The following is a 20,460-nucleotide window of genomic DNA, read 5'->3' as shown; positions in this document are numbered from 1 at the left end:
ATTACAACTAAGGAGCAAAAAGCTAGATCTTTACGAAGTTCTCTAGTGACATGTAATAGCGTTAGTGAGCAAGCAATTGATTGCAAACCAAAGTGCTATGTAGTCTGTCACTCAAGATTATCTACAGCAAATGAGTACACTTACGAACACACATATATAGAAGTGAAACTGAGGAAAACTCAATAAAGGCTTTAATAAGCCTACAATCATCCATCATATTTTACCTTGAAATATGCATTCTAGAAATTTATTTACTAGAGAGGGAAGACCCAACCTCATCTATTGGTGGATCATTATGCAAGAACTCACCAATGGTAGAGGGAAATTCAAAGCTTCCAATACCTTCAGAAACCTCTGAATGAATAAGAGCAGCTTTGCCTAAAAGCAGATGAGCTAACCTAAATGATTCTCTTCTCTCTCCATTACTCCTATCCAGAAAATGCTCAATCCAACCTTCTAACCTCTCCACTTCTTTTTCACTTTTTGGCCCTTTAACCCCAACAATATTTCCATAANAGCAAGCAGTTGATTGCAAACCAAAGTGCTAATGTAGTCTGTCACCAAAGACTATCTACAGCAAATGAGTACACTTACGAACACACATGTATAGAAGTGAAACTACGGAAAACTCAATAAAGGCCTTAATAAGCCTACAATTTTACCTTGAAATATGCATTCTAGAAATTTATTTACTAGAGAGGGAAGACGCAACCTCATCTATTGGTGGGTCATTATGCAAGAGCTCATCAATGGTAGAGGGAAACTCAAAGCTTCCAATACCTTCAGAAACCTCTGAATGAATAAGAGCAGCTTTGCCTAAAAGCAGATGAGCTAACCTAAATGATTCTCTTCTCTCTCCATTACTCCTATCCAGAAAATGCTCAATCCAACCTTCTAACCTCTCCACTTCTTTTTCACTTTTTGGCCCTTTAACCCCAACAATATTTCCATAAAATGCATCATCACAGCCCAAATCCACTTCCACACTTTTGGATCCTCCCCTTTTACTGTCCGATAAACCCAATAGTTGCATCAACAGTTCAATGTCATCAACCCCATTACCACCAGTTTCAACTATACCAGCTCTTTCTTGAACTTGTGTAGGGTTTATCTGAGGTGGGGTTTCTTGGGCAAGTGAGGAATTAGAGAGAAATTGAAGTGGGGTTTCACTTTCTTTGAGGTTTGTGTAGCTGGTGATGGAGTCAACAGGGGTCTCACTCTCATCACAGTAAAGGTATAATGGGCTGATCAAAGACTGGGTCGGTGTGTCGACGGCTTCTTGTTGTGTTGGTTCGCCAAGTTTCAATCTTTTCTCCAATTGTTTGAGAGAAGAGAAGAAATTTGAGTGTGGAGAAGGTCTTTGCATGTTTGGGAGGAAATCAGAATGAATTGGGGGTTTAGGGTTTTAGCTGTGAGTAAAGAAGGGATTAAGAAAAAAGAGCGCCAATTGGTGAGAAAAAACAGTTGAATAAACGGCTGTATAGACGTCTCCGTGAGTTGTGGTGTAATAGTTGATTTCGAGCCCTCCATGAAATAAATCTGTTTGCAAGCATTGATACTGCTGTATTAGCAGGCTCTAATATTAGAGTTGATAATTCCCTTGTTATTTATTTTATAACTAGTAAAATTATTCGTGCCGCGAGAATTTAATATTACAGAATTTATAAAATAATACTTAAAATCTATCCGTCATTAAAATTAAATCACTATATTATCTTACATACAAGATTACATAGTAACGAACATTAATAATGTAAAGGAAAATGATAATTGTAACATCTTATCATTTATCCTTCAATCAATCATCTTTAATTTGATTTTATAATTTATCATTTTGCCTCCGGAAAGTGTTACTATTTGATATTTTTGGAAAATTAGATGAACATCAACATGAGATATTAAATTTTCTAATAAATAAATATTTTTTATCTATACTAACAAATACTTATAACAATAACTTTGCATAAACATAAACAACAAAGTTTAAAACATGTACTCAAAAATAACAATCAATATCATAAGCATATGATTGTAAAAAACATATACCAGGATCTATAACAATAAAATGAAACAGAAAGGCAAAAATTGAGCCCACTGAATGCACAGTGTCCCCTTAAGGAAATTATGCTCCTTTAATACTCGAGGTTTAAAGGAATAGATCCTCTCAGGATGGAATGATTATATTCACAAGTGTATTGATACAAAATCAATGGTGTCAGTAAGCTACTCAACAGGAGCAAAGTACACGAATATTTAATTGTGTAGAAGAAGAAGAAGTTCAAAATTTCTGTTGTTTTAAAATGAGAAGAAATCCCTTTATTTATAGACAACAAATGATAGTGTGAACAAATACTTATTGTGCCTTATCGAAAATGTCACAACTCTTTGGAAAAGTTACAACCCTTCGAAAAGGTCACAATCTTTCATAAAAATAACATTTTTTCATAAAAATCGCAACTCTTTATAAAAGTCACAATTTTTCATAGAATACACATTTTTTCATGGAAGTGGAGGGCTATTTTGAAAATAAATAAATTTAAAAGGAAATTCTAACTTGTGTGGCGCACGTAGGCGGATCTATGGTTATATATATCGAAGAAATTAGTTTTCTCAAATTTATTTTTGGAGGACAATAAAGGATTGAATAACATATGTTGTGATTTGTGAACATGGATAGTCCAAATAGTGCTTATGGTTATGGACAAGTAATCCAGCCAAACTGTTGGGCCTGTGGTACGAAACTAAAGGGACAATCAAAATGGCCATTTGGTGATAATTCTCTCTTCTAGCATCTTCAAAGCTCAAATTTTAAAATTAATATGCCGCAAACGTGGATCACTTTGAATGAATAGTATACCAAAAGACTCAAAGCATTGAGATAAATTCATATCTAAAATTTGAGATTGTTTAGAGGAAATTTGAAATGGTTGAGATTGAGAAAATAATTGGTCTGCAATATATACTTCATTGTCTCAACAATGTATATAGATGTATATATCTCTCTCTAATATATAGTTATACATCATTCATACATGAGTATACACAATTTATACAATATCGATACCTTACATATACATTTGTTGATTTTTTTTGTTGTCCGTACATATATTGCTAATTTTGGGTTATTTTATTAATGTAAATGAAAACTTGGCTACATTTGAAACTACTTTTTATTTTACCCAAAACTAAAAATACGAAAAAGAAATTTTTCCGCAGGAACGGTTGGTTTATTAGGTCTGCTCACACCTATATTGATTCATCACTCAGTTTGATCTAAGTGATCTTTGGACGAAATGCATCATAATTCTTTTATTGAATCATTATTTTTTAACCTTCTAAACTCGCCCTGTTCATTTGAAGCTCCTTATAATTTTCTTCCAATTTAAAATCGCATGAAGTTGTTTATCTTGCTATGCTTATTTAATTTCTTGGTAAATAACAAAATTATCCTTATGTTATTGCGTTATTCCAAGTTTTAGTCCTTATGTTATTCATTTGAGCACAATAAACCTTTGATTAACAAAAACACGTGATATTGGTTTTTTAAATTAATAGAAGTTAAAAATTTAAAACTAAATATGCTCAATCGTATAACGCAAAGGACTAAAGTGGATATTCACCTTTATTTTCTTGATCAACTCAAGCTAATGATATCTATTATCTAGTAGCAATATTGACTGAGATTTGGCGACTTATAACATTAGACTATAATTGGCGTGTTGACTACAAAACAAGTTATGATTAGTCAAGTTTAATTATTTTCAAATAGAACCTACTTATTTGCATACGTTTTGCCACATTCATCTCTTAGAGGTCAGATAAAAGTTGTGTGTACATAATCTATTCAAACATGTTGACAACTAAAAAAAGGATAAATTTGGGTGGCTGTTTGTCTCTCTTTGACCTAATGTTCAAAGTATACACGAGTGAATGACAAATGATAAAATAGATTTAAACATATTACTTTATTAGTTCATATAGAAGATTTAGGTACACTGTTAAATCACCTATGATTTCATTTTGAACAATAGTTTCAGGAATAGGACTTTATATTATTCAATCTATTAGGACCACAGGCGGATCTAAGATTTCTATTAAAAAAAGAGAGGAAAAAATACATATATTAAGTGATAATTGATCATTGGGCGATTAACTCAACATTCAATCAAGTGTATCATTTAGCCTTATTGGAGCATGAGTGTGATTAGATAGTATTATATCAATTCTAGAATATATGTACATAAGATGACTAGTTTGATGAAAAGATCATAGGTTCACGTGCATCATAAACTAGGCAATAAATTCACCTCTGATTAGGAAATGACCACCGCTGAATGTCGTCTTTCAGCTTGTCTAACTCTGCTGTTTCTCTAGAAAAGAAATAACTGAAATGAACTTATGCAATATTTCTGCTCCATATGGCAGTTCTAGAAAAAATAATAATAATAAAAACAGTTGACATGATGTAATGTGAATGCACTCAATTTTCAAATAATATGATAAGTTTTTGTAGGAATTTCTGACAAATTCATAGAATACAAGTCATTGTACTTAGTTTTGATGACTAGTTGACTTCTTCAACAGAAAACAGTAAGCAAATATCATTAATAATTGTATAAACTATTCATTTTCAGCTTAAGTTTGTAAAGAGAGTGAAGCTTCTTTCTTTTGAACCAATGATGTCAAAGACAACTGTATATGCATTAGCCATTTGTTTTAGTACCTTTTTCATTGCTTTGTCCTTTGGGCAAACTCCAAGCTTGGAAGTTGAAGTTGCTGCTTTGAAAGCTTTCAAGAATTCAATCTCTGATGACCCTTTTGGTGCACTTGTGGATTGGACCGATGCAAATCACAATTGCAACTGGTCTGGAATCATATGTGATCCTTCTTCAAACCATGTCATCAACATTTCGCTTGTTGGGATGCAGCTCAAAGGCGAGATTTCTCCGTTTCTAGGAAACCTCTCCAAACTCCAGGTTCTTGATCTAACTTTGAATTCATTTACTGGAAATATCCCAGCCAAGCTGGGGTATTGCACTGAGCTGGTTCAGCTCATTCTTTACCGAAACTTTCTTTCTGGTGAAATTCCTACCGAGCTAGGAAACCTCAAAAACCTGCAATTATTAAATTTTGGAAATAACTCTTTGAGTGGAAGAATACCTGAGAGTATATGCAACTGCACTGAATTGCTGTTAGTAAGCCTCATCAACAACAGCCTCACAGGCAAATTACCGTCTGAAATTGGTAATTTGGCCAATCTTCAATTGTTTGAAGCTTATAGAAACAATTTGGTTGGTTCTATTCCAACCTCCATTGGAATGCTGACAGCTCTGCAAACCCTTGATCTGAGCTCAAACCAGTTTTCTGGACCTATACCACCAGAAATTGGCAACTTGTCAAGTTTAGAATTTCTTCAGTTGCATCACAACTTTCTTTCTGGGAAAATACCATCTGAACTTGGCCTCTGTATCAATCTTGTTATCTTGGACATGTATAATAACCAATTCACTGGAGGCGTACCTCCTGAGCTAGGAAATTTAGAAAATTTGCACAGGCTCAGATTGTATAACAATAAGTTGAACTCCAGTATACCTGCCTCATTGTTCCACCTGAAGTCATTAACTCATTTAGGACTCTCACATAATGAGCAAACTGGTAAAATTCCTCCTGAGTTTGGATCTTTAATGTCACTACAAGTGCTTACCCTCCACTCAAATAGGTTGTATGGGGAAATTCCATCAACTTTGACAAACCTGGCAAACTTGACATATTTGTCTTTGAGCTTTAATTTATTGACAGGATCACTTCCACCGGAACTTGGGTTACTCTATAATCTGAAGAATCTAACTGCAAGTAATAACCTCCTAGAGGGACCTATTCCATCTAGCATAACAAATTGTTCTCATCTTCGTGTTTTAACCCTCACCTTTAATAGAATAACAGGTAAAATACCAAATGGGTTGGGGAAGTTGTCCAATCTTACATTTTTGTCTTTGGGATCAAACAAAATGTTGGGGGAGATTCCTGATGATCTCTTCAACTGTTCAATGCTTGAAGTTCTAGATCTGAGTGGTAATAATTTTAGCGGGAAACTCAAAACGATGATTGGCAGACTCTCTAAACTTCGAGTTCTAAGAGCCCATAGTAATTCATTTCTTGGGCCAATCCCACCAGAGATTGGTAAACTGAGTCAACTGATAGATTTAGTGCTTCACAAAAACAGTTTCTCAGGTGTGATACCACCAGAAGTTTCAAAGCTTTCAAACCTCCAGGGCCTTTCTCTGTCAGACAATAAGCTGGAAGGTGAACTTCCTGTGCAACTTTTTGAGCTTACACGCCTCTATGAACTCCTGCTGCAGAACAATAATTTCTTCGGTCCAATCCCCAATCAGATATCCAAATTAGAATCACTTTCACTCCTGGACCTGAGTGGAAATAAGCTTAATGGTACAATCCCAGAGAGCATGGTGAGCCTCCGCAGACTGACGACCTTAGATGTTTCACACAACCTTCTAACCGGAACTCTTTCCAGAGCAGTACTTGCCAGCATGAGAAGTATGCAATTTTACTTGAACGTTTCCAGCAACTTGTTGGATGGAGAGATCCCATATGAGATTGGCATGTTAGAAATGGTTCAAGGGATTGATATGTCAAACAACAATCTATCAGGAAACATTCCCAGATCCCTAGGACTCTGCAAAAACTTATTCTCACTGGACCTATCAGGAAACATGCTGTCTGGTCCTGCTCCAGGCGAAACTCTGACCAAATTAAGTGAACTAGTATTCTTGAACCTCTCAAGGAACAGATTAGAAGGCAAACTTCCTGACATGGAAGGATTGCCACATCTTCGCTCACTTGATCTTTCACAAAACAAGTTCAAGGGAATCATTCCTGAGAGATTTGCCAATATGCCTGCATTAATATATCTCAACCTTTCTTTTAACCAGCTTGAAGGTCACATTCCAAAGGGGGGTGTATTCGACAACTTAAGGTCAGCAGATTTACAGGGAAATCCATCTCTATGTGGAACAGAGTTTCTCAGTCCATGCAGCATCAAAAGAAACCAAACAAGTTCTCATGGGTTTTCCAAGAAAACCTGGATCATACTTGGGCCTGTTTTGGTTCTCATTCTTCATGTGGTGGGAATATTTTTGTGTCATCTGTACATGAAGAAGCAAAAAGTGAAAGACACGGAGGATATAATTCCAAATTATACCTCAGCACTTAGCCTCCAGAGATTTTATCAAAAGGATTTGGAACATGCTACTGATAATTTCAGTCCACAAAACATTATTGGAGCCAGCAGTTTAAGTAATGTGTACAAAGGAACACTGGAAGGTGGGAAGATTGTAGCAGTTAAGAAACTGAATCTCCAGTTCTCAGCAGAAATTCGTAAATGCTTTGATAGGGAGGTCAAGACTCTGAGCCAACTCAAACACAGGAACCTGGTTAAGGTGCTCGGTTATGCTTGGGAAAGCAAGAAGCTAATGGCTGTAATTTTAGAATACATGGAGAATGGGAACTTGGACAGTTTTATTTATGGTCAAATGGCAGATGAATGGACATTGTCCAATAGGATTGACATTTTAGTTTCAGTAGCAAGTGGGCTGTCATACCTGCATTCAGGATATGATTTTCCAATAGTGCACTGTGACTTGAAGCCTTCAAATATTCTTTTGGATAAAAATATGGAAGCACATGTGAGTGACTTTGGGACAGCTAGGATGTTGGGTATTCATCACCAAGACGGGAGCAGCATATCATCAGCATCCACATTTGAAGGAACTATTGGTTACATGGCACCAGGTAATAATTATTACAACATCACTTCTGTAAATCAGAATACACAGCTTAGCAGATTTTCTTTTCCTGTCAATCACAAAATAATGATTAACTTGTATGTGGAAGAATGGACAAGCATGTAAGTGATCCAATGTTTTGAACATATAATCGGAAAAGTATTTTTTTAATGATAATACAACCTTTAGTCTAACCAGAAAATGCTAGTGTCAGCTTTAAAATTTTGAATTTCTTGAACATTTTACATGCTCCTTATTTAATTTGAGACCTAACTTAAATGAAATGTTTTTCTATGAAACAGAGTTTGCATATATGAGGAAAGTGACCACAAAAGTAGATGTATTCAGCTTTGGTGTAATTGTGATGGAGATCATTACAAAAAGAAGGCCAACAAGTCTAACAGGTGCAGATAAATTACCAATGACTTTGAATCAAGTTGTTCAGAATGCCCTTGCGAATGGCATAAGCAAGCTGGTCCAGATTGTGGATCCTAATTTAGCTTCACATGTCTCCAAGAACCAGGAGATAGTAGAGGGACTTCTTAACTTGGCTTTATCCTGCAGCTCTCCGGATCCTGAAGATAGACCTGACATGGAACAAGTTCTGTCTTCTCTTTCAAAGCTAAGTAAGATGGAGAGCATGCATTCACACGCTTGTTTGGCATCATCATTCTTAATATGAACCACCACCAAGTTTCCCTCGGTGGCCAATGGAACTAGTCCACAACTGAAAATGTAATTACAATTTAAATAAAACTTACATTTTTCAATCCATAATGATCTTTCAGGTATTCCTGCTTTACTAGAGGGGTATAGTTGAACTCTCACATTAGATTAAGTTAAAGTTGACTTGCATCATGAAATTGAAGAACTCTGTACATTAATTACAACTAAGGAACAAAAAGCTAGATCTTTACGAAGTACTCCAGTGACGTGTAATAGTCAGCGAGCAGTTGATTGCTAGACTAAAGTGCCAATGCATTCTGTTACTAGAGATTGCCTACAGGAAATGAGTACACTTCTGAACACGAATATATAAAAGTGAAATTGAGGAGAACTCAAAAAGAGGCCTTGATAAGACTACAATAATACATCATATTTTACCTTAAAATATGCATTTTAGAAATTTATTTACTAGAGAGGGAAAAAGCAACCTCATCAACTGGTGGATCATTATGCAAGAACTCATCAATGGTAGAGGGAAACTAGAAGCTTCCAACACCATCAAAAACCTCCGAATGAATAAGAGCAGCTTTGCCTAAAGGCAGATGAGCTAACCTAAATGATTCTCTTCGCTATCCAGAAAATGCTCAATCCAACCTTCTAATCTCTCCACTTCTTCTTCACTTTTTGTCCCCTTAACCCCAATAATGTTTCCATAAAATGCATCATCACAGCCCAAATCCACTTCCACCCTTTTGGATCCTTCCCTTTTACCCTCCGATAAACACAATAGCTGCATCATCAGTTCAATCTCATCAACCTCATTACCACTAGCTTCAACTATACCAACACTTTCTTGGGCAAGTGAGGAATTAGAGAGAAATTGAAGTGAGGTTTCACTTTCTTTAAGGTTTGTGTATCTGGTGATGGAGTCGGCAGGGGTCTCATCACAGTTGAGGTATAATGGGCTGATCAAAGACTGGGTTGGTGTCTCGACGGCTTCTCATTGAGATGGGTCGTCAAGTTTCAATCTTTTCTCCAATTGTTTGAGAGATGAGAAGAAATTGGAATGTGGAGAAGGTCTTTGCATTATTTTTTTGGTGAATCAGAACTTGAATTGGGTTTTTAGTTATGGAAGGTTGAAGAATGGAAAGGAAAAAAGAGCGCCAACTGCTGCAAAGGACAATTTAATCACTTTTGTTTGAAATTTTACGCCGATTTGGGATTTCTGGGTATGTTATTTAAGGTATTTTCTGAATTAATCCATATTCTCAATGTTTAAAGAGCTTTGATATCCAGGGTCAGATCCAGAGGTTCAGGTACGGGTTTACGAGAACCAAATAACTTTTGCTTATATTCTGTATGTGTTAAAAATCTGATTGTGAATAGAATTATCATTGATTTAAAAGGTTCTAGGATGACCTTTCAATACAAGTGACTTCCGTTGTGCATGCTTATAGCTTGGATCATATAGTTGCTAATAAGAGTTTCCGAAAAATGGAACAGGGAGAAAACATAGCTACTGAAGTTTTGTGGAAAGTGTATTCATTTGTTTGCGTGAAACCATGCAGTACAAATGCTGATAAGAGTAAAAATATATTCAGAAAGGAGAAAAAGGAATGTGTAATATAGCCACATAGGTATAACATTGAGGATATAAACAAATGATTTCTCACGTGATCACTCAACTAATATGATAGCCATTATCTCATAAAGTCACCTTATTCTTGATTCTAATTTGTTTTTAACAAGAGTGACTTCTGAGATAATAACTATTAGTTGAGTGACACTTTGAAGAAAACCAAATTGCAGCAGAATTATCTGTTGTTCAACTGGTGGATCACAATTTGATAGCATTAGCATTTCCTGCTCATTTGGCAAATTAAAGTCCAATACCAATAGCCACGACTCTGTTTCATTTAGATACATTATGCTTTGAAAAATCTAGTCCGAATTTAGATTTTTCCCAATCAGGAGTTGGCATGTATGGTGGTGGATTTTTGAAACATTTACTTGGCCAGAATATATTGTATAAATCACTGTTATAGTTCACATATGTCTGTTTGCCTAGGCGTAGGACCACTTGTATGAGTGGCTGAGAATATGCCTGCTACTAGAAAAATAGAAATTAGTAATGGACAAATTTCGTAGTTAAACGACAAGTGAGCAATTTAACGATGAAGTTCATAACTAGTAGAAGTTTTTTTTTTTATAGAACGATGAAAATGAACTAACATAACGGTTCATTTTCCCCCTTATTCCTTTCTATTTTACACAGAGAAGGATTCAGGCTGTAATTACTTCAAAATGCCTGTAATAGTGGTGTTGTCTTTTACCCTGCTGGAAGAAAAATATATAAAGAATGTCCTAATGGAAAAAAGTAGAAGATATTTTAATGTAAGCTCAATAACAAAGACAGAGAGGAATCTTTGTAGCCACACAACATTGGTTGGTCCCCTAAGTAAAAATCTTGGAAGATTTTTGGATTTGTGATTGCCAAGTGTGAATGGAGAGTAATCTTGACATCCAATGAGATCATAGATATAGATATCACTAGATAAGGACTCTTCCCTATCTTACTTACTATATATAGTGAAGTTTCAATAACTTCAGCTCATCACAACTAACTTTTACATATCAAACTAGCAACCCCCTCACTTTCCTCTCTTTATAAACCATGGCAGCTGCTACAATGGCTCTTTCTTCCCCTTCTTTTGCAGGACAGGCAGTGAAGCTTTCACCATCTGCCTCAGAAATTACTGGAAATGGAAGGATCACTATGAGAAAGGCTGTTGCCAAGTCTGCCCCATCTAGCAGCCCATGGTATGGCCCTGACCGTGTTAAGTACTTGGGCCCATTCTCTGGTGAGTCCCCGAGCTACTTGACAGGTGAATTCCCTGGTGACTATGGGTGGGATACCGCTGGACTTTCAGCAGACCCTGAAACCTTTGCCAAGAACCGTGAACTCGAGGTGATCCACTGCAGATGGGCTATGCTTGGTGCTCTTGGATGTGTCTTCCCTGAGCTATTGGCCCGTAATGGTGTCAAGTTCGGTGAGGCTGTGTGGTTCAAGGCTGGATCCCAGATCTTCAGCGAGGGAGGACTTGACTACTTGGGCAACCCAAGCTTGGTCCATGCACAGAGCATCTTGGCCATCTGGGCTTGCCAAGTTGTCTTGATGGGAGCCGTTGAAGGTTACCGTATTGCTGGTGGACCTCTTGGTGAGGTTGTCGACCCACTCTACCCTGGTGGCAGCTTTGACCCATTAGGCCTTGCTGAAGACCCGGAGGCATTTGCTGAGCTCAAGGTAAAGGAGATTAAGAACGGCAGACTTGCTATGTTTTCTATGTTTGGATTCTTCGTTCAGGCCATTGTTACCGGAAAGGGTCCATTGGAGAACCTTGCTGACCACCTTGCAGACCCCGTTAACAACAACGCTTGGGCTTTCGCCACAAACTTTGTCCCCGGAAAATGAATATCATAATATAATTTTTTAATTTTGATTGTTCGATGACCCTGTAAAGTAGTTGTGACTTACTTGATAATAGAATGGTTCTTTTTTCCATATTCCAATGATTGTGTAGTTCTGAGTTACATTTTTCAAATCTACGAATCAAATATTGCCACTTCCATACAAAAGGGGAAATTAAAGAAAGAGAACAGAGCAAAAAGACTGAAGATACATATGAGATGTGGTAATAAGAAAAACTATAAAGCTGTTGTAAGCTTAAAACTTGAATTTTCAGACCAGATGAACTTATGGAATTCAGTTAATTCTCGAGAAACAATACTCAAAATTAGTGTAAAGTACTAATGTTGAACAACATGATGTTATTACATGATTCCTCATTTATCTGTCGAAAAGTGAGAGGAAATAAGAGGACATTGTTTCATTTCACTACCAGAACATTGAAATTTCAATGACAGGGGAAGAAAACCAATATGTTTTGTAGTCTGAATGTAGTAAGTACTATATGAGTTTCCAGGTCCATACAGTATGTCTCCTTTGAACAAATTCATAAATTTCTTGTAAAATCCTCCTGCCTCACATGTGGTACTATCTTTAGATTAAAAGCATCCTTGACAGATCCTTCAAAACAAGGTACATAGTAATGACCAGAGCCAAAGGACATACATATGTAGTTAGAAGAAGACACAAGTACTGCTAAATATGACACTTATTGGCAACAAATTCAAGTTCTATGCACTAATAACGTAAACAATATTTACACAATCAAATTACTTAGTAAGTAATTAAAGGTAAATCACTTGATAACATTAATCGGTAGTCTGGTAAAAAATGGGAATTGACCTACTATCACACGTCAAAATTTACTGATGTAACTTCTATTTCCCTTAATGCAGTGCAAAATTGTGATGCTGATGAATTCCAACAAATTAAAATCTTTGCTCATATTCTTCTGAACAAGCTCTTTCCAAGGCTCAGCATTGCTCATGTAGTAGTTAAGTAACATGTACTAAGCCGCATTAAATCTCTAAACCTAACAGTATTGTGAATGAGCATAAAACAATATAACCTGTGTGGCTAACATAAACAACTTTGGTAATTAAGGTCTAATATAATAAAGTTTCAATCACATTGCTTTCCAAACATAAAGATGCATTATTAAGTTCCCAAAATTTATGAATCAAGTAGTAATAAATTTCAACTTTTCCTCAAATTTCCTAAACCATAGTTCTACATTGAATGAAGTATAGTGGTGGTATGTTTTACCCTGCAGGTAGATAAAATCTAGAGAAATGCCAAGTGGATAATGGTAGGGATATCATATTGTAAGCTCAACAAATCACAGGGCAGATTCCAATCCTTGTGGCAACATATGAGAGGACAATATTGGTTGTGTCCCTTGCTGGAAAATTGATGGATTGGAGATTGCTAAATGTGCATAATTGCTACAAGTAGGATCTTGATAGCCAATGAGATCATAGATATAGATTTCACTAGATAAGGACTCTTTCCCTCTTTCTTAATCCCTATATATGGTGAATTAATTCCCTTGTAACTTCATCTCATCACAGCCTTCAACAATATTTCATACCATCAAACACTCAACACTTTTCTCTTAATCTAAATCATGGCAGCTGCTACAATGGCTCTTTCTTCCCCTTCTTTTGCTGGACAGGCAGTGAAACTTTCACCATCTGCCTCAGAAATTTCTGGAAATGGAAGGATCACTATGAGAAAGGCCGTCGCCAAGTCTGCCCCATCTAGCAGCCCATGGTATGGCCCTGACCGTGTTAAGTACTTGGGCCCATTCTCTGGTGAGTCCCCAAGTTACTTGACTGGTGAATTCCCTGGTGACTATGGATGGGATACCGCTGGACTTTCAGCAGACCCTGAGACCTTTGCCAAGAACCGTGAACTTGAGGTGATCCACTGCAGATGGGCTATGCTTGGTGCTCTTGGATGTGTCTTCCCTGAGCTCTTGGCCCGTAACGGTGTCAAGTTCGGTGAGGCTGTGTGGTTCAAAGCTGGATCCCAGATCTTCAGTGAGGGTGGACTTGACTACTTGGGGAACCCAAGCTTGGTCCATGCACAAAGCATCCTGGCCATTTGGGCTTGCCAAGTTGTGTTAATGGGAGCTGTTGAGGGATACCGTATTGCAGGTGGACCTCTTGGTGAGGTCGTCGACCCACTCTACCCTGGTGGCAGTTTTGACCCATTAGGTCTTGCAGATGATCCAGAGGCATTTGCTGAGCTCAAAGTAAAGGAGATTAAGAACGGCAGACTTGCTATGTTCTCTATGTTTGGATTCTTTGTTCAAGCCATTGTTACCGGAAAGGGTCCATTGGAGAATCTTGCTGACCACCTTGCAGATCCAGTTAACAACAATGCATGGGCCTTTGCCACAAACTTTGTTCCCGGAAAATGAATATCATAAAACGTTCTCTAGTTATTATTGTTTGATGGCTTTGTAAAGTTTTAGTTGTGAGTTTACTTGACAATAGAATGGATTTTTCTTAGTCCTCAATTTCATTTTCCAATGATGAATGAAATACTGCAAAATTCATATTGAAGGGGAAAATTGATGACAAAGCAAAAATAACAAGACCAAAGTTACATTTGAGATGTGGTAAAAGATTAAACCTGAATATACAGACCAGAGACTTATGGAATTCAATTAATTCTCAAGAAGAAATACTCTAACTTAGAGCCAATAATAACATTGAACAACATGATGTTATTTACTTTCATGATTCTTTATTTTTCTGTCAAGAAGTGAAAGAGGAATTAAGGGAAAACCAATGTACAATATGTTTTATAATCTGAACGTAGCAAGTAATATATGAGTTTCCAGGTCATTATACTTCTGTGTTTTTAATTTGAACACATTCATGAAGTTCTTGTATTTTCCTCCTTCCTTAATTGGCACATAGCAATGACCAGAGCCAAAGGGACATAATAAGCAGAAGATACAAGTTAGCTGTACATGCATGACACTTATTAGAGAGGAAATTAAGTTCTCGCTGACATTGTAAAAAATACTTATACAATCATATCATTTATTAACTGGGGCAGAGGTAGGCTTCAGCGATGAATGAAATGTCCCACATCGGTGAATGAATGACCTCTTTATAAGTGTTGGGCAATTCTCTTCCCTTTGAGATAACTTTTGAGGTTCAGGTAGGCACAAGATTCATTTCTTTACATCCAACATACCCGGTTTGACAAAACCAAGTAGCTGGTCCAACCCCAACGCATGCATATGTGTTAAGAAGTTTATTAAATATGTAGAACAACTAAATTTAGAATCAATTAGCATTTAAGGTCGTTTTTCTAGATTCCAGAACCCATAAAGTTCAAATCTTGATCAATCTTTGCTTATCAAGTATTTACAGGTTCATCTTTTGATAAACATTACCTGATAATCTGAAAAAAATGAATTTTTTCGTCAATTTATTTAGTGAAAGGCTAAACCATTGTTCTACATTGAATGAGCTACAGTGCTGATAGATAAAATCTGGAGAAATTCCCAATGGATAATGATAAGAGATATCAGTATTGTAAGCTCAACAAATCAGAGGGTAGAGTTCAATCCTTGTAGCCACACATAGGAGGACAATATTGAATGGGTCCCTTTAGTAAACATCTTAGAAAATTGGAAGGATTGGAGATTGCCAAGTGTGCATTAATTGGAACACATGGGATCTTGATATCCAATGAGATCATAGATATAGATATCACTAGATAATTAGGACTCTTTTTCCCTCTTTATTACTCCTTATATATGGTGAATTAATTCCCTTGTAACTTCATCTCATCACAGCCAACTTCAACAATATTTCATACCATCAAACACTTACTTTTCTCTTGATATAAACACCATGGCAGCTGCTACAATGGCTCTTTCTTCCCCTTCTTTTGCTGGACAAGCAGTGAAACTCTCACCATCTGCCTCAGAAATCACTGGAAATGGAAGAATCACTATGAGAAAGGCTGTCGCCAAGTCTGCCCCATCTAGCAGCCCATGGTATGGCCCTGACCGTGTTAAGTACTTGGGCCCATTCTCTGGTGAGTCCCCAAGCTACTTGACTGGTGAATTCCCTGGTGACTACGGGTGGGATACCGCTGGACTTTCAGCAGACCCTGAAACCTTTGCCAAGAACCGTGAACTCGAGGTGATCCACTGCAGATGGGCTATGCTTGGTGCTCTTGGATGTGTCTTCCCTGAGCTCTTGGCCCGTAACGGTGTCAAGTTCGGTGAGGCTGTGTGGTTCAAAGCTGGATCCCAAATCTTCAGTGAGGGTGGACTTGACTACTTGGGAAACCCAAGTTTGGTCCATGCACAAAGCATCTTGGCCATCTGGGCTTGCCAAGTTGTGTTGATGGGAGCCGTTGAAGGTTACCGTATTGCTGGTGGGCCTCTTGGTGAGGTTGTCGACCCACTCTACCCCGGTGGCAGCTTCGACCCATTGGGTCTTGCTGATGACCCAGAGGCATTTGCTGAGCTCAAGGTAAAGGAGATCAAGAATGGTAGACTTGCTATGTTCTCTATGTTTGGATTCTTCGTTCAAGCCATTGTTACCGGAAAGGGTCCATTGGAGAACTTTGCTGACCACCTTGCAGACCCCGTTAACAACAACGCCTGGTCTTATGCCACAAACTTTGTCCCCGGAAAATGAAAATCTTAAACAATCTTAATATTTCATTGTTTGATGGCCTTGTAAAGTAGTTGTGAGTTACTTGACAATAGAATGGATTATTTTTCTTTAACATTCCAATGATTGTGTAGTACTACTGAGTTACATTTTGCCAAAGCTATGAATCAAATGTTGCCACTTTCATACCAAAGGATAGTTAAAGAAAGAGAACAGGGCAAAAAAGACAGAAGATACATATTTATGAGATGTGGCAACTAGAAAAACTAAAAAGCTGTGATAAGCTTAAAACTTGAATTTTCAAACCAGAAGAACTTACGAAATTCAATTAACTCTCGAGAAGCAATACTCAAAATTAGAGCAAAGTATTAATGTTGAACAACATGATGTCATTACAGGATTCCTCAATTTTGTCGAGAGGTTAAAGAGGAAATAGAGGACATTATATCATTTCAATACTAGAACATTAACATTTCGATGATAAGGGAAGAAAACCAATAGGTTTTATAGTCTTAAATGTAGTAACTAGAAACATATAAGTTTCCAGGTCCTTATATTATGAGTCTATAATTTGGTTAGCATCTTCGACATAAATTTCTTATACAATCCTCCTTTCTCACATCTCTGACAAATCCTTCGACATAGTAATGACCAAAGCTAAAGGACATACTTATATAGTTAGCAGAAGACACAAGTAATGCTATACATGACACTTATTGGCAACAAATTTTAAGTTCTGTGCACTAATAACTTAAACAATATTTACACAATCAAATTACTTAGTAAGTAATTAAAGGTAAATTGCTTGATAAACATTAATTGGCAATCTGGTTAAAAATGGGAACTGATCTACTATCACATGTTAAAAACATCTTTACACCGTCAGTGTAGTATAACTTGAACTCACAATTAGTAACTTCTATTTCTCATAACACAGGAAAAATTGTGATACTGATGAATATCAACAAATTAAAATTTGTGCTCATGTCCTTCTGAACAAGCTCTTTCCATGTCTCAGCATATGTTGCTCATGTAGTAGTTAAGTACAGGTACAAAGCCGCGTTAAATCTCTAAACATGAATTAACAGTAGCTTTAATGGGCATAATACAAGATAACATGTGTGGCTAACATAAACAACTTTGTCAATTAAGATCTAATATATTAATAAAGTTTCAATCGCATTGCTTTCCAAACATAAACATGCATTATTAATTTCCCACAATTTATGAATCAAGTAGTAATAAATTTGAACTTCTCCTCAAATTTCCTAAGCTATAGTTCTACATTGAATGAACTTTAATGGTGGTATCTTTTACCCTGAAGGTAGACAAAATTTAGACAAATTCCAAGTGGATAATGATAGGGACATCATATTATAAGCTCAACAAATCACAGGGCAGAGTTATTGCTTGTGGCTACATATGAGAGGACAATATTAGATGTGTCCCTTCTTGGAATTTTGATGGATTGGAGATTACTAAATGTGTATTAATTGCTACACAGGGGATCTTGATACCCAATGAGACCATAGATATAGATATCATTAGATAATTTGGACTATTTCCTTCTTAATTACTCCCTATATATAGTGAATTAAGTCCATTGTAATTTCATCTCATCACATTCACAGCCAATATTTCATACCATCAAACACTTACTTTTCTCTTGATATAAATCATGGCAGCTTCTACAATGGCTCTTTCTTCCCCTTCTTTTGCTGGACAGGCAGTGAAACTCTCACCATCTACCTCAGAAATCACTGGAAATGGAAGGATCACTATGAGAAAGGCGGTAGCCAAGTCTGCCCCATCTAGCAGCCCATGGTATGGTCCTGACCGTGTTAAGTACTTGGGCCCATTCTCTGGTGAGTCCCCAAGCTACTTGACCGGTGAATTCCCTGGTGACTATGGCTGGGATACTGCTGGACTTTCAGCAGACCCTGAAACCTTTGCCAAGAACCGTGAACTCGAGGTGATCCACTGCAGATGGGCTATGCTTGGTGCTCTTGGATGTGTCTTCCCTGAGCTATTGGCCCGTAACGGTGTCAAGTTCGGTGAGGCTGTGTGGTTCAAGGCTGGATCCCAGATCTTCAGTGAGGGTGGACTTGACTACTTGGGCAACCCAAGTTTGGTCCATGCACAAAGCATCTTGGCCATCTGGGCTTGCCAAGTTGTGTTGATGGGAGCCGTTGAAGGTTACCGTATTGCTGGTGGACCTCTTGGTGAGGTTGTTGACCCACTCTACCCTGGTGGCAGCTTCGACCCATTGGGTCTTGCTGAAGACCCAGAGGCATTTGCTGAGCTCAAGGTAAAGGAGATTAAGAACGGTAGACTTGCTATGTTCTCTATGTTCGGATTCTTCGTTCAAGCCATTGTTACCGGAAAGGGTCCATTGGAGAACCTTGCTGACCACCTTGCAGACCCCGTTAACAACAACGCCTGGTCTTATGCCACAAACTTTGTCCCCGGAAAATGAAAATCTTAAACAATCTTAATATTTCATTGTTTGATGGCCTTGTAAAGTTGTAATAGTGAGTTTACTTAACAATAGAATGAATTTTTCTTATATTCCAATTATGGTGTAGTTCTGAATTTCATTTTCCAATGGCATGAATGAAATACTGTCAGTTTCATATCAAAGGGGGAAAAAAAAGATGACAGCTAAAATAAATTAAAAAACCAAGATACATTTGGAATGTGGTTAAAGCTTAAAACTTGAATATACAGATCACCAGAGGAACTTATGGAATGTAATCAGTTCTCAAGAAACAATACTCTAACTTAGTTCCAATAATAACAACCTGATGTTATTTACTTACATGATTCCATATTTTTGTTTTGAGAAGTGAAAGAGGAATTAAGAGGACATAATATTATATCACTACTAGACCATTGACATTTTAATGATAAGGGAAAACCAATGTACAGTATGTTTTGTAATCTGAACGTAGCAAGTAATCTATGAGTTTCCAGGTCATTATACTTATGTCTCCTTAATCTAGTTAGCATGAACAAATTCATAAACTTCTTTTATATTCCATCCTTACATGCATGTGGTCTTTAGAGAAGAACATGACACATAGCAATGACCAAAGCCAAAAGGGCATAGTCGAGCAAAAGATACAAGGAAGCTATACATGCATGAAATTTATTAGAGAGAAAATTAAGTTTTCGCTGACATTGTAAAAAATACTTATACAATCACATCACTTATTGACAGGGGCAGAGGTAGACTTCAGTGATGAATGGAATGTCCCACATCGGTGAATGAATGAAATCCTGGCCTCCTTATAAGTCTTGGGCAGTTCTCTTTCCTTTGAGTTAGTTTTTGAGGTTGAGTTACGCTCAAGATCCATTTCATTACATTCAACATACCGGTTTGACAAAACCAAGTGGCTTTGGTCCAACCTATGTATATGTGTTAAGAAATTCATTAAATATACACAACATTAAATTTAGAATCCATTTACTTGCAGATAAGTTACTACAAGTTTATCTTTTGATAATCATCATACTTTATTATAAGTGGGAAGACTCTATGTCAAAAGTTGAATTACAAAAATGTCCTTGTAATATCATAATATTTATGGACAAAAATGTAAATATATATTAAATATAAATAAAAACTATTGTATTCTATTAAACACTATTATTACATATTTATGAACAAAAATATAAATACACATTAATTATAATAAATATCATAAAATATTTATAATAATAATATTATATTCTAAAAATGGAGAACTCACAATCTTTGGCATGAATTAATATAGATACAATGAATATTTGTACAATTGGATGATATCCTATTAAATGACAAAAGAAAATCAAAAGTTTAGGAACAGTTAAAATGACCCTTAAGTGTACCTCA

At 36.7% G+C, this 20,460-nt stretch overlaps 3 protein-coding genes and 1 long non-coding RNA gene across 52 annotated transcripts in view; 2 read left to right on the top strand and 2 right to left on the bottom strand.

The window, feature by feature from the left end:
• Positions 1 to 131: 131 nt before the first annotated feature.
• Positions 132 to 1,429, bottom strand: LOC125846548 (uncharacterized). The gene is made up of 2 exons (XM_049526063.1): positions 663 to 1,429; positions 132 to 224 (listed from the first exon to the last, which is right to left on the bottom strand). Exon 1 carries the CDS (start codon positions 1,364 to 1,366, stop codon positions 686 to 688), a length of 681 nt encoding a protein of 226 aa, XP_049382020.1. The 5' UTR covers positions 1,367 to 1,429; the 3' UTR covers positions 132 to 224; positions 663 to 685.
• A 3,128-nt stretch (positions 1,430 to 4,557) lies between these two features.
• On the top strand, positions 4,558 to 8,539 carry LOC125846536 (LRR receptor-like serine/threonine-protein kinase FLS2). Its single transcript, XM_049525997.1, has 2 exons — positions 4,558 to 7,809; positions 8,105 to 8,539. Exons 1-2 carry the CDS (start codon positions 4,677 to 4,679, stop codon positions 8,482 to 8,484), a joined length of 3,513 nt encoding a protein of 1,170 aa, XP_049381954.1. The 5' UTR covers positions 4,558 to 4,676; the 3' UTR covers positions 8,485 to 8,539.
• A 2,526-nt stretch (positions 8,540 to 11,065) lies between these two features.
• Positions 11,066 to 20,460, top strand: part of LOC125846545 (chlorophyll a-b binding protein 1C, chloroplastic) — a 31,447-nt gene continuing 22,052 nt past the window's right edge. For 3 of the 48 annotated variants that reach the window (XM_049526048.1, XM_049526047.1, XM_049526043.1), the window contains exon 1: positions 13,486 to 13,855. In XM_049526048.1, coding sequence (XP_049382005.1) covers positions 13,562 to 13,855 — 294 coding nt within the window. In that variant the 5' untranslated portion in view covers positions 13,486 to 13,561. Of the gene's footprint in view, positions 11,773 to 13,484; positions 14,192 to 15,722; positions 16,443 to 18,248; positions 19,073 to 20,460 lie in introns of those variants that run through there. The other 45 variants (XM_049526016.1, XM_049526009.1, XM_049526020.1 and 42 more) reach the window with 38 other exon arrangements.
• Positions 13,562 to 20,460, bottom strand: part of LOC125846550 (uncharacterized) — a 31,440-nt gene continuing 24,541 nt past the window's right edge. The window contains exons 2-3 of one of the 2 annotated variants that reach the window (XR_007444373.1): positions 18,534 to 18,987; positions 13,562 to 13,830 (exon numbers count right to left, since the gene is read on the bottom strand). This is a non-coding gene — a long non-coding RNA (uncharacterized LOC125846550). Of the gene's footprint in view, positions 13,831 to 16,081; positions 16,347 to 18,533; positions 18,988 to 20,460 lie in introns of those variants that run through there. The other variant, XR_007444372.1, reaches the window with a different exon arrangement.

The sequence above is a fragment of the Solanum stenotomum genome, chromosome 12 (assembly GCF_019186545.1).
Source record: "Solanum stenotomum isolate F172 chromosome 12, ASM1918654v1, whole genome shotgun sequence".
Lineage (NCBI taxonomy): Eukaryota > Viridiplantae > Streptophyta > Magnoliopsida > Solanales > Solanaceae > Solanum > Solanum stenotomum.
This window is presented reverse-complemented; position numbering and strand designations above follow the sequence as displayed.